This window comes from Miniopterus natalensis, chromosome 10 (assembly GCF_054644295.1).
Source record: "Miniopterus natalensis isolate mMinNat1 chromosome 10, mMinNat1.hap1, whole genome shotgun sequence".
NCBI lineage: Eukaryota > Metazoa > Chordata > Mammalia > Chiroptera > Miniopteridae > Miniopterus > Miniopterus natalensis.
The window spans coordinates 61765611-61780506 of NC_142090.1; the positions used below are offsets into that span (position 1 = coordinate 61765611).

The window sequence follows — 14896 nt, forward strand, 5'->3', positions numbered from 1 at the left end:
CATCAATTCACATTTCTCTGCGGTTCTCGGATTAACAGCTGCCTGCTCCAGTAAATAAGCTCCAAAAGGGCACGACAGTTTTTCCACTGACTAGTTATCCTCAACATACAGCACAGAGCAGGCACAGAGATGAGGCTCTCAAACAGCGGCTAGAAGCTCACAGCATGGAAGGCTGGCCAAGTCCCAACCTCATGAAATATTAAATTAGAATCAAGAGTGCTCCAGAAAAACAGGATCCCATTACTGTAAGTCCATGCAGTGCCCAGGTGTTTAACTTCCATGTCCAGAGTTCAGCCCAATCCTACACATGAGCCTTCAGGAGGGGGTCGTGCCCTCATGGAGACAGTGTGCACCAGTGTGCAGGGGTGTCTGCCTAGAAAATGCCTACATCCAGCCAAAAGCTACCTACCATGCCACTGGAACAAAGCTGTTTTGGGGGATCAGACTGGTTGGTCTCTATCCTCAATACATTCTTTGCAACCACAGGCTTTCTAATTCTCCGGAGAAAATAGCTATATGACGGTATTCATTTCCTACGGTGGCTATAACAAATTACCACAAACAGGGTGGCTTAACAAAACAGAAATTTATTCTGTCACAGTTCTGGGGACCAGAAGTCTGAAATCAAGGTGCCAGCAGGGCCACACTCCCCTCAAAGGGAGATGTTTTAGGGAAGAATCCTTTCTTGCCTCTTCCAGCTTCTGGGGGCCCCAGGTGTCCCTGGCTTGTGGCCACGTCACTCTAATCGCTGTGGTCACACTGACTCAAGGAACAGTAGTTGATTTGGGACAATGATTTGTGACTTGTGAATTTGACAAATGCTATGCTTCCAAAGAAAGGGAAAGGAAGGGGAATCAAAGGCACTTACAGCTTTCCATTGAGAACAGATGTATGGTTATACCTACTTGTGAAGTAAGGAGCTGTGGGTCAGGGTTAGGGTCAGGGTCAGGGAAAAGGGCACACAAACACCTGAATGGGCCTTAGGCAGGCCTAGGCTTGAACACTGGCTCCACAGTACTAGCTCAGCAAGTTTAAATACTTTGGATAAGTTTCACAATTTGCTCAGTCCTTTTGGAAAGAATTATTACATTATATATGGTGAGCTATAAAACAGTTCTACCCTTAGACCAAGGAATCTTTCTCTTCCAATTTCTTTCTAAGGAAGTTATTAAACAAAAAGGGAAAGATATTCACTCCAACATTACCTATTTCAGAAAAGTGGAAATTGAAATAACTCTATAAGGGCATAATTTCACAAAATAGGGTACATTAATTTGATAGAAAAAGATGAAACTACTTAGCACTGTTAATGTGAATAGCACAGAGAAATGTAAAAAGTGATACAGTCTAAAAGAACACAGAACAAAATAAATTCAAATTATGAAAAATATTGGTACAGGTTAACAAATCACGGAAGATACTAAAAAGTTTAAAATATCTGTGTCAAGATGAGATTATGGGTGGCTGCTTTCCCGTTCAAAACTGAGGTGTTCACTCTTCATAATGTTTTTGCAACTGGGGAAAAAAAGTTAGCCAAGGGCAACAAATTGATGCCACCTAAGATTTTCTCTGTCACAGTGAAACACTGGGATTTAAGATAATACAACACCCAAAAGAAAATGTCACGTTAAAGAGGGTTGTGAGATTATGAAAGAAGAGGCAGTTTTGAACATTGGAAAGGCCAAGGTTTGGAGCTAGACTGGCCTGGACACCTTTTGGCAGAAAACTGCCCGGTTGCTGAGTGCCTGAGTTATCTTATCTGCAAAACCAAGAAAACGAAACCCACATTTCAGCTCTGGTATAAGCTTTTGAAAAAAACATATATGTTATGTCACAGTCTATAGGTAAAATGTATGTTCTGTTGTTGCATCTAATGAATTTAAGACTATATTTTTCGAGAGTACATGTAAAAAGAAATAGAAAAAGTATGTGTTAATGGGGGTGAGGATGAAAAAGAAGGTAAAGTACATTAGAAGGTGTTACAATTCCATAAATTAATGCTCATAAATATATTAATATAATTAAAAACCAAAATGCTCACTGAGAGAATACAAGACAAAAAAATGCTATGACGTTAAGTTAAAGTAAGAAATGTCACTATGAACTTCTGATTTTTTTAAGTATATTTCCCAGCTCTTTTCCCTGAAAAGCCAGAGAAGCAGCAGTAACACCTTAGTAACAATAAGGCAGCCCTCAATTCTTTGTTTCTAAGCACCACTCCCAATTAAAAAGAATCAGGGCTTCTTAGAGGAAAAGAGTGAATTCCAGGTCTGAGACAGGAAAAATCCAAGGTGACCCTAAAACATCTTATTTGCCAAAAGCAAGGAGCACTCAAAGGCTAAGGGACACCCAGCCACACTGGGACTAGGAGCCAGCCAGCTTGAAGGGACACCCACTGACCACGCTGGGACAATTTTAGCATATAAGGGAATAATAGTAAGAGATTATAATACAATGAATTTAAAATATAGAAATCCATGAATTTGTACTGATATAAAAGGTAAAGAAAGAAAAGGTAATGGAGGTAAGAAAGCTTTTCTTTACCAAAGAATGGCAAACAATACAGACAGGACTTAAAAAAATCACAATTTTTCAAACCCCAGAGTAATTGATTTACTAAAGGATCATCGTGGATGCTAAAACTACTGGGTGAAAGGTTTCTATGAAACAGGACAGCCACACATTCTCAAAGTATTCCATCTATTAATTACAAAACAAAAACAGTCCCCATTCAATGGAAATATCTAGTGCATACCACCATAAGCAATTGATCAAACTTAGCATCATCAATGCTGGGACAGCATGCCTCCTGGGAAGATACAACAGGTAGTACAGAATCTCTCCTAACCCGCACCCCAAAGTTTAACATGAATCCAGGCAGGTGTGGAGAAAGAATCAGACAAGGTCTAAGATGTGAGACCTTAGACAAGATCACTGGGCTGGGATTTTAAAAGTCAGGGTCATGAAAAAAACAGCAAGAGGAAAGGGTCTGTTCTAGATTAAGAGAGATATAACGACTAAATGTAATACGAAAACCTCGACTGGATCCTGGATTTAAAAAAAAAAAAGGAAGCGTTTGAGATGGGAGGTGGAGAGAGACTGAGCTGGTATATCTGAATATGGACTAGATGTCAGATGTTATTTGACATGACTGCTAACTCTCTTAAGTATGACAATGGTGTAGTGGTTGTGTAGAAGAATGCTCTTATTCTGAGAAATGAAATGATGACGTCTCTTGATGGCTGCAATTTACAGTTAAATAGTCCAGCCAAAAAAGAAATTATGTGTGTACATGTTTGTGTGTAGAAACTGTGAATGTAAAAGGAGAGAAGAGAGGTGGAAAAATGTTTACAATCAGTCACTCTAGATGAAAGGCATATATTGGGTATTCACTGCATTCTTCTTCCAATTTTTCCGTAGAGAAGGCCCGGGAGGTGGGGGTGGGGGCAGATGAGGGGTGGAGGGGATCAACAGATCAGGAAAGGGGGTATATCTGTAATACTGTCAACAATAAAGATACATTTAAAAATTTTTTTAAACTGTCAAGTATGAAAATAAAATTGACCTTAATCACTGAGTCAGGTAACTTACGTTGCATAGGTTGGTCGCCCTTCCTCTGAATCATGAGCACAGAAGGTGTGGACGCAACCAAATTTTTTCAAAAGAATGTTTGCTAGAATAAATCTATGCCCTGTCTAGCTTTTGTGTCACTGGACTAGTATGAAATATATCTCAGCCTCTCCCTGCACCACCCAGAGAGGCCCTATGGGAGAACAAAGGCCTCCCACACATGACAATTTCCAACCAAGTAAAGACTCCACCTGGGGGTGGAGACAGAAAACAGAAGTAACCCAAATAACTGCTACTGGAAGAGAGAGAGAAGGCATAACCCAGCAACCTTCCAGGATATGACAGGAAATGTAACTGCCGATATCCTCCCCACTCCCTTCCACTCTGCAAGACCTTCACTTTAGAGGAGGTGATTTCCACAAGAGACGGGACAACAGAGAGATAACTAAGAAAAGGGAAGGGCTGGTAAGAACTGACAGCACTCACAGTACATCTAGAGATTTCACTCAGACTGTATCTCAAACCAATGCACCTGGAAAAATCAGACACATGACAAATGAAAGCGCAGAGCTAGAGAAAGCCACCCCAGAAGGGCAGGTAACTGCAGTCTGTCAAAGGCGGTGGGCGCTGGCAAGCATGAGGGCAGAAGGCTGGGTCTACCTGAGTTTATATAGAGAAGGCTGGTTCCTGTAGATTATACTTGGCTATTAGGCGACACTGGTGTTCGTATTAGCAAGAGTTCGGAGCCCAAAATTCTGCACTTTGTGATAAAAGCTGACTGCAATCTTATACAGCTTAGGAAAGACTCATTTTAAAAATGTAAACAGAGAAGACTGGCAGGAAAAACAATCCAAAGGCATTTTGCCAAGTGTCCAATTCAGTTTCAGAGGTTCAGTCTTTCTATTCCAGCTTGTTAGAACGCTTTTCATGGGGATTTGGAATCATATTATTCTGTCTGTTACTAGTAGCATTTAATCACATGTTTGATTTAAAAGTTACTGGAGCAGAGAGAAATATTATAGAAAAGTTATGTTCTTAGAGCTATGTTTTACATTTACTCACAATTTTTATAGCTGCTTTGAAAAATATCAACATACATACAAACACTCTGGTATATCTTCATACCACTCATCAACTACAACAGTTCTGTGAAACTATAAACAGTTCTTTAAACTATATCAAAAAATACACACATAACATTGTGTGTATATTTGGGGAACTGTGATAGGAATGCGAAGGAAATATTAAAGTTATTATTTCTAACATAATGTATTAATTGTAGCAGGTAGAGAAAATGCTCTTAAGAGATGGGAAGTGTACACAGTGACTTCCTAATCATTAAAGCAACGGAGAGCTGTTTCAAACAAAAATATTACATGAGATCATTAAAAATAAACATACCCATCTTTGGTTTGATCCACCACACCGCTTACAAGCTCCACAGTCTTTGGATTAGGCTGGCTTTCTCCAAAAATGTTCAAATATCGAGTGACAAAGTCATTGGGAGACATGTAAAATTCACCATTTTTTTCGATGCTTGCATACTGTTTAAAAAAAGAGAGAAGAGAGATTTTATGCTCAAAAGTATACAATCATGAGATTAGTATGTGAAAAAGCTGAAAATTCTCAAAGGATAAAATATCAGATATGATAATATTCTCTTCAGAAAGACAGTTATTTTCCATCACTTCAGAGAAAAAAAGTAAGTTTGCCAAGTTTTAGGTTTATACCAGTGGTTCTCAACTGGGGGCAGCTTAGCCTGATCGTCCAGCTTACGAACATCAATGTCTCCTAATAGCCGAGTACAATCATCGAGAATGAGCCTTCTCTGTATGTTACCTGCATTTCTGGGGTGGCGTTCTGCAGTTCTGAGCTTCTTCCATTTGTCTTTATTTTCCCCCACAGGGGACGTCTGGCAGTGTCTGGAGACAATTTTGACTGTCATAACTTGGGGAGAGGGATGCTACTGGCATCCAGCTGATAGAGGACAGGGGTTCTGCTAAACGTCGTACAATGCACAAGATGACCCCCTTCAACAGTGGGATCCAGCCCACAATGTAAAAAGTACTGAGGTTGAGAAAATCTGGTTTACAGAAATTTGGAAAGACAACCTACGTCTTCTTTTTTAGCAAGGACACAGGGCTTTTGTAAAAACTAGGATTAATTAGAAGTCATGGATGGATACAACCTAATTATTTTGCCCATTTCTGCTTCAACGGCATCACTGATGCAAGAAAGGGTGACAAACAGGCTGAGCTGGAAAAGAGACCATGAACGGCATGGCTTCCTGTGGGATTTTATGGAAGCGGGTATGAAACGCTGCTCTAGTAGTGTCCTCTTCATTCTAGAGCAGAAATGGTCAGTAAGAATTAGGTGGCATGCGATGCTTTTACACAGAGCTCCCCGGGTCTGGCCTTTAGTGTGATACCTTCCAGCTCATGTAAGTGGGGCCTGCTCATTCCTGCTCCACGGAGCCCCAGGGGCTGTGGGAAATACTGAGGAAAAACCTGGGGATCATATGTTATCCTTATGGAGCAGGAAAGGGCCTCTTGATCCTGGGGACAGAACAGTGACTTGGGGGGACATGGGGGAGAGGGGGAAGACAATGAGCTACACAAAGAACAGGGAATGCTGGATGACAAGGAACCATACTGGTGGCCACAGAGATGCGGGGCAGAGTGAAGTGAGATACAACGATGACAGCACCTCTGCTCCCTCTGTAACCCCAGAGTTAAGCCCGATTAAAATTGTTTTAAAAAGTCACTTGTTATTTCCACATTTTAATTGCAATGCAGGATAAGCTCCTGCTCAGATACTCAGTATCAGGCTTGGGAGTTCCTTGGGCCTGGGCTGCACCCAGCTCTGTTTCTGCCTCGTGTCAGCACCTGTGTGACCTCAGGTAAGTAACCAGTTTCCGGGGCCTCTGGCTCCTCACCTACAAAATGGGAATAAGAGCACTGCCTGCTTCATAAGGCTGATGCTAGAAGTAAAAGAATAATAGTGTAATAGACTTGGCGCAATGCCCTACACACAATAAGCAATTTATAAATGTCCTATATTACTGGGTTTTGTTTAACATTTTTTTATCATAGTACAAAAAAAACCAAAAAAACTCCTCAAAGATGGCTCAATAATCTTACTATCCTTCAGTTAGCATTAAATTCAGCTTTTTTTGGAAATGTAGAATTCTATTTTAATTTTCCCAACTAAGCCTAAAACAAGACAAATATAAAGGAAATGTCACTGCTAATTACAGCAACACTATAATTAGAATTACACCTATGTTTGTGCATAGTGGTGAATAAATTAATTTATTTAAAAATACAATTTAACGCTTTTCCCACCAACAGACATTGAGATTATTTCCAGTTTTTTAGAATTTTTAAATAAAGCTAAAGTAACCAGCCTTGTATATAATATTTGTTCAAATTCCTGGCAATTTTTGAAGGCTATACTCCAGGAAGAGAAATTATTGAGTCAAAGGAGGGGAACTTTAAGGCCCTTGATAGTTATCATCACACTGCTCTCCAGAAAATATTGTACCAATTTACTCTCCCCCCAACAGTGTGAAACATGCCCTTTCCCTGCTTTGTCTATCATATCGCTGAAAATATTTTTCCAGTGTGATATTTTCATAAAATTGAGTCTGTAGGGTGTTTTCTCCTTTGCAATTTCTTTCATTACTTCTAAGTTTAGAAACTAATCCTTCCTCATCTCAAGACTAAAGATTCAGCCCTGCCTATGTGGCTTAGTGGTTGAGCACTGACCTATGATCCAGGAGATTGCGGTTCAATTCTGGGTCAGGCCACATGCCCAGGGTGTGGGCTCAGTCCCCAGCAGGGGGCATGCAAGAGGCAGCTGATCAATGACCCTCTCTATCATTGATGTTTCTCTCTCTCCCTCTCCTGTCCTCTCTCTAAAATCAATAAAATATATTGTGGGAAAAAAAAAAGACTAAAGATTCACCCACATTTTCTTAGCTTTTTTAAAAGCAGGTTTATCTTTTCCCTTTAAGTTTCAATACATTGGTACTTTCTGTTTGTAAGTGGCTGAAGGTAAGGATCCTCCGTTAGTTTTTTCCACCTCATCTCTTGACTGTTCCAGGACATCTTTAAAATATTATTTAATTCTTCTTTGGGAATAGATTTTACAGGTGATCTGAGCCTCTCTCCTTAACAATTTTTGGTAGTTTTAATACAATTAAACATATACTTATGCAACAGGAAGGCTTTTATGATTCCTTGTACAATCCAGTATATTAAATGTGATAGTTAATTTTCTGTCAACCTGATGGGCCAAGGGGTGCCCAGATTAAACATTATTTGTGGGTGTGGCTGTGATAGTGTTTCTGGATGACATGTGCATCTGAATCTGTGGACTTGGTATTAGAATGACTTCCCTGGTGTTGGATGGGCATTGCCCAACCCACTGAGAGCATAATAGAATAAAAGGTGGAGGAGGGAAGAATCTGCTTTTGTTCCTGCCCCATTGCTTGAGCTGGGACATATCTTCTCTGGCCCTCGGACTGAGATTTACATCATCAGCTTCCCTGGTTCTCAGGTCTTCACACTTGAACAAATTACATCGCCAGTTTTTGCTTGCAGACATCATGGAATATCTTAGCCTCTATAATAAATGGCTTGAGCCGATTGCTCATAATAAATATGGATGGATGGATGGATGGATGGGTGGATGGATGTATTCATCCAAATACAGCTAGAGATGAAGGTATCTCCTCCTGGGATCACAAGTTACTTCTTTTTATATAAACCTGCTTTTTAAATAGTCATCCATGACTATGAACTGTTTTGCCAGAGAAAAAAGTTTTTCAGAAAACCTGAATTAACAATTTTTCCAGATTTGCCTACAAAAATGTTTAAAATACATATTATGCTTTTGTTGAAAAAGGGTAATTATAAAAACCCAAGTGCACTTCACTAGATATTACAACAATCTGTGATGTGGTCTATTTCCCTTGTCTAGTTCCTTTACTCAGTCTTCCAGCCTTTGAAGTCTTACTCTATAGGTATTCAGCTAGTTCCAGCTCTATACTTCCAAACAGTACACATCACTTCCTTTGCTCTCCTCTGAGCTAATGTTTTCCTCCTTGGTTTCCCATTCATATTAGCGGCAACCTCCCTGCATTCGGGCTCTGGATCCAGTGGTCATATTTATACAGATCAGTCGTTTTCATCTAATAGTCCTTCAAAACGTCTTTAACTTGCTCATTCTCCATGCCCCCTGCTACCACAACCCTAATCAAATTATTAGGGCCTCACATCTTATATCCATGGCTGCCTAACTCATGGCCTTGCTGCACCAATAAAATCTCAAGTCCATCTTCCTGTATCACAGGATTACTGAGAAAACCTTCAATGGCTTCCCACTGTTTAGCAGAAATGCCAAACTCCCAATTATCTTTCGGTTTTGTCATCTACACCGTGTAATAATTGGCAAAATCCTTGGCACAGAGTTGAATTTAAATAAAGATTTGAGGAATAAATAAGAATTCTCAACCCGGAGAAGCTGTTTGCTCCCAAACCATCTCCAGGTTCCCTCAAATGTTCTTCCCAGGAATGCCTAGGCTGCCCTCCTGTGTGCCTCCCCAGCTCCCACTCATCGCCAGGCTCCTCGAGTTCCATCTCCAAGGAGCCCTCTCTGACCACTCCCCACCTCCTTCCATTTCCTGTGGCATGGGCTTCAACCACACATGGGACCCTTGAGCATGCTGACTTGCGGTTCTTTTTACCTGCTTCCTGCCTGTAAATCTGATCTCCGGTATAAAATCTGAACTGTAAGACATGGTCACTACTTATACCTATTTTGCACATCCCACTCACCACAAAGTTTCCTGGTGTTTTATTTAAACTGTAAGGACTCAATATACATCTGTTTAAACGAACATGAAGCAGCATTGAAAGTGTGAGGCAGACAAAAAATTCATGTCAACATTTCGGTTAGGAGCAAAACTGACCACACCTAGACTTTGATTTCTACACCCATGTTCTACATCAAGTCCTGCCCTACTTACCATTCTAGTACCATTGCCCAAGACCCTATGCTCCAGGCCACTCCACACCCCTGGTACTCTTATAGCTTTTTGCCTTACACATGCTGTTCCTTTGCCCAGAATGTTCTTCCTTTGTCCCACAACCCTCCTCTACCTTCTCCATTTGATAAACACCTACTCATCTTCCAGCACAGCTCAAGCACCACCAACTGTAATTTAATGACTCTCTCTAGGAAGACGTAATTAGCCCCTCATCACCTTCCTGATAATTAATGCTATATACTCCTTATCAGCCATATGATAACTTTTCCTTTTTTTGAAACACTTAAACACACATAGTGAGATAGTTAAGGGTAGAAGCCATGACTTATACATCTTTATATACCCCACACCTCGCACTTAACATGTAGTAAACACCTTCAAAAAGAAGGAAGGGAGGGAGGGAGGAAGGGAGGGAACAAACAACAGAAATCATTTTAACTCAAAAACATAAAATAAGCCAGAACTGGGCCCATTTTAGTCACCCAGGACCCCTCTTTCCTTATCTCTCTTGGTTCCACTGGCTCTCTCATCTCCACAGCTGCCAACTCCCCTACTACCAGCACATCTGGTCCAATGGGTACAATGAAGCTTCTCTCAACTTCCCCCAAGCTACAGAAGAATCCTCTAACTAGTTTAGCAGAGAGAATGTTGGTATATTTATTCAGAAGGAAAATCAGAAAAAAGTCAGAAAATCAGCAAAGTAGTCAGGTTTACAGAGTGCTTATGGCTGATCCATAATTATCTACAAAACCCAGCCCCAGAAGAGACGTGCCTGGCACAGTCCCCAGGGCGCCTCACTCCTATTCTTGCTCCACCACAACACCGCCTGCGGTAGATGGTAAACAAGAGAGCCTCAGCGTACTGAGCCAAGGATTTGCGCTGGTACCGCACTACCCAGGCCTGATGAGATCACCCGAACCTCTGCCAGATCCACAATCCCTTCCAGAAACTGCTGACCACTGCTTTCTTCAGGGACGGTTCCCCCCACATCACACCCTCGGACTCTTAAGTTATACTGAACTCTCACTCAAAAGCCAGGTAGTACTAGCCAACCCCAGGGAAGACAGCACTTCCCTATCTGGTCCCAAAGATTCCACCCCAGCCCCCAGGCCCACCCACACAGAAACCCCACAGGTGGGGTTCCAGAACCCTGCGTGGAATTCCTACCCTCCCAGGGTCTACCTGACCAATCTGATTTGATGAGATGCCGCATCTGGAAAGGACACGTTGTGCCAAAGCAGGCTCTTAACCCAGCCTCGCCAGCTGCCATGTGGCCTCAAAAGGTGGGCACAGCTTTTACCTGGAGCCTTTCCACTGGATTACGCCGCAAGACCAGTAAGCATCTAAGATGCACCATCTATGAGACGCTCTAAGTTGTTTCCCTTTCCTGTCAAAAGCATGCCCACAACTACTGCTGGTTTAGAAAACAGAAATATGTAACAGACAGGTCTTGAGTTCAGAGAATGATTATGACTTTGCCAGCTGAAGTTAATGAACTTTATCCATTTTTCTAGGCTCTTTGGCAACCCACTCACACACTCTTCCGCAAGTGGTCTTCCAGAATTACATCATTAGAGTTTTACAGTAAAGACCTTAAATACACATACTACAAATATCTGAGGTTCCCTCACATACACTTCATCCCAATCACAGTGGGCCCAGAATGCAGAGTAACAGGCACTAGTCTAGGTAAGAGGCAAAGCGTTTCTGTTTCCTGGACTTTCATTATCCGCAACCATTTTCTACCTTAGAATCTCTATATTGCTTTGTCCTTTTCGGGCCAACAACAAATTTATAAAAGATTTCTGCTTTCTTACGTATAATCCAAACCTCCCTATAAATGGATTCTTTTTTCCCCTCTCCCCAAAACGGCTCATATTTTTAACCATTTTCTTTTTGAGACTCTGTCTCTCTACATTTGAATTACTTAATTTTAAGCATTTACTGAATCAATATCTAATGCAAATCAGGTGCTGAGCACTTTCACAAAGTTTTTTTCATTGAATCTTTACAATTTTTGTAACTTATGAAAACGGTCAAACATATACAAATAGAGTAGTATAATAAACCCAATACAGCATTTCCCAATTTCAAAAATTACCAGCATACTGCCTGCTCATTTCTCCCTACCCCACCAAAACTGGAATACTTAAAAGCAAATCTCAGACATCATAATCTCATCTGTAAATACTTTAGTGTGTATCTCTAAGAGAAAAAGACTCTTTATGGTTCCCATAAACAGCCTAAAAATCAATTAATAACAAATATTCAATATCAAATAATCTCGTTGGTGTTCCAATTTCATGATTTCTCAAAATTTTTTTAACAGTAACACTTTTTGATAGAGAAAGTGATGCAGCCCAGCTGGGCGTGGCTCAGCGGTTGAGCATCGACCTAGGATCCAGGCGATCGGGGTTTGATTCCCGGTCAGGGCACATGCCCGGGTTGCGGGCTCGATCCCCAGTTGGAGGCCTGCAGGAGGCAGCCGATCAATGACTCTCTCATCATTGATGTTTCTCTCTCTCTCTCCCCCTCTCCTTTCCTCTCTCTGAAATCAATAAAGATATATTTTAAAAAAAAAGAAAAAAAAGAAAGTGATGCATATAGATTATTAACTTTCAAAGATATATATTCTTGGAACACAGCAGATTATCAAGTTTCTCATTCGAGGCCTTGGTCCTCTTTATAGACATCACAGTTGCCTTTTGTCATGCTTCTTTTTATCCCTGGTTCTTATTTATTTGGGGTTTTTTATTTAATTTTATTTTTCCCCCATCACCATTTATCTGCCCTATGCCCTCTTCTCCCTCCTAGCCCCCTCCTCCCCGCAATCACTACACTGTTGCCCTTATACATGAGTTCTTTCTCTCTTTTTTTAATGTTTATGTTTAGAAAAGGGATACACATATACTTTAAAATTACCTTTATAAAAGTGGCATTTTCATTTTTGAGTACTTTGATTCCAGGTGAATAACATTAAAAGTGGTTCAGTGTTTAGAACCTGAAGTAGACTTTTATTAGAGTAATAATCATTCACTGCTCAATATCACAAAGTAGGCAAAACTAGACGAAACAAGGAAATAAACTGGTAGGGTGTCCGTTGTGATCTACATCTATTATTACTCATTCTGAGGACTCCGCACCAGGCAGCACCGTTGTAATCAAGTGATGATGATGACGACAATGATGATGATGGGCTTCTGGATGAATGAAGGATTACTGAAATGTTTACAAAGAGCTTTAAACGACTTAGGAGAAATAGCGTTACCATTAAACCACAAAAGTCAATCCTGTAAATGGGTTGTGAGACTAAATCCCCCAGAAACTCCTTTTCAATACCTGACACCATGTGAGATAAAAGAAATGAAAATGTAAACCATCACAAACACTTACCAACAAGTTTCTGATACATTTTTCTTAATAGATATAATTGTAAAGGATCTCTTTTATAAGTCTTAAATACAGATACTTTTGGTGATTTTTAAAAACTATAATAATGAAATAAAGAGCTGCTCAAAAATAATCTTTAAAAGTTATAGAACACAAATCAAACAAGAAACAAAATAGATTCCTTTATACTGACCTTCAAAAATATTGTTCTAAGCTCAGCTGGATCTGCTCTCTTGGTTAAAGCCACCTATAAATAAACACAAAAATGTTTATATTATTAGAACAAAGCTGAGAAATCAAGCTAGCGACCGAAAGAAAATAAACTCCAGGTCAGAAATTAGTGGATATCATTTTTGTACTTAAAGCAGTAAATCCCCCCAGTACAAATACTCCCTGAATTTTAAATTAGAATCCCTATGTGGCTTCTAGAATGCCAACATTCTGGGCAAGTAACTGGTAAAGCTCCTAATATGTAGTATTTAACATATATCTTTTCTTATTTTAAGTTGAAACAGATCTGTAATCATCTGGCATTTTAAAACTACACTCCAGAGTGTATGCCCCTTTCATAGAGGCATATTAAATATTGAAGTGCAATTTGTTTGTTAACTGTGCAAGAGAAGATAGTTCATAAAGAAGTTAATCAACAAGGCAAATCATATTAACAAGCAGAAGGGAATTACTTCCCAGTTTCACCATGAGCAGGCGTGAATGCCTCGCTAGCAATCTGGGCATGCCAAGCAAAGTCTCCTCCTCTCCCAGACTTTTCATTTAAGACAAAGATCTCCAAAGATATGACCATTATTCTCCACATTCTAGAAATACAAGGGGCTGTGGTTACCTTTCAAGAGCAAAATTTGACAGATTAGCTCAGAATAGGTGTTATGCTTAATTCTCCAGCCCACAAAGTCCAAAAACATCATTGGGGAAAAAGCCAGACAAACTTGCACATGGCTGCCCCAGGCCAACACAAAAGAGTCCTTATGTGGAACCAAACAGTGGGCTTATTCAGCGTCCCATCACCCAATCCTGCTGGCAAAACCGTCATGAGACTGAATTCTCACCAAGCACAGCGTCACCCTATGATACAGCCAAGGAGGGGTTCCTGGAACCACCCCAATACTGGAGCCACGGCGCTATCCAAGGGGAGATTTATGCAAATTGTTCTAAATCCCTTCTGTGTGTTTGCAAAGACTCTTCTGAGATCTTTGGACAATGGGTTCTCTGTCTCTAAGTATATAATTGCCTGAGCTCCTTTGCCCACCACTGTCAGGAATAATTTTATTAACTAATCACTGGAATGGGAAAGGTACTTTTTCGAAATCAGTGGTTGGTCACCTTCCTTCCCAAAGCAAGACTGATAACTCTTTTAATTTCAGCTGAGTACTTGTATTTATCCATATGAATTTGTGATCTTTTAAAAATCCTGAATTTAGTTAGTGTTCTTTGCTATTCAATTAAGGAGGAAGAAAACAGACTGCTAACCAACCTAAGATTGATGACAGTTCTGACCTAAAGGTTGCAGAAGATTCCCTCCTTCCAGGTCCATATTCGGAGATAGGCAGAGTAGAAAGGACAGCAAAAAAATGCCTCCATCCTCACCTTTTGAGAGCAGAGAAATTCCCTCTGAATTCCACATCACAAGACAATCCATAAGTAACATTTCTTAAAAGACATATGGTGACCCTAGGTACTTAGTTGCTCTTCCTTTTAAAAGCAAAGGAAAGTTTCCACAGCATGAACTATTCTTGCTCTGCCTGAATACCACATCCTTTGAAATCTAATTAATTCGCTATGCCACAATCCTTCCCTGGGCAATGCTCTTTCCAAGTGAGTTTCTCTTGCCCTAAATTCCCGCAGCATTCTTCTCTTTATTGATCCCAA

General features: G+C 40.4%; 1 protein-coding gene across 4 annotated transcripts in view; it reads right to left on the reverse strand.

Moving 5' to 3' along the window:
- The window catches only part of SLC25A13 (solute carrier family 25 member 13), a 168923-nt gene that overhangs the window by 132639 nt on the left and 21388 nt on the right, over nucleotides 1-14896 (reverse strand). For 2 of the 4 annotated variants that reach the window (XM_087821169.1, XM_087821170.1), the window contains exons 2-3: nucleotides 13206-13259; nucleotides 4972-5114 (exon numbers count right to left, since the gene is read on the reverse strand). In XM_087821169.1, coding sequence (XP_087677295.1) covers nucleotides 4972-5114; nucleotides 13206-13259 — 197 coding nt within the window. Of the gene's footprint in view, nucleotides 1-4971; nucleotides 5115-13205; nucleotides 13260-13853; nucleotides 14163-14501; nucleotides 14747-14896 lie in introns of those variants that run through there. The other 2 variants (XM_087821171.1, XM_087821172.1) reach the window with 2 other exon arrangements.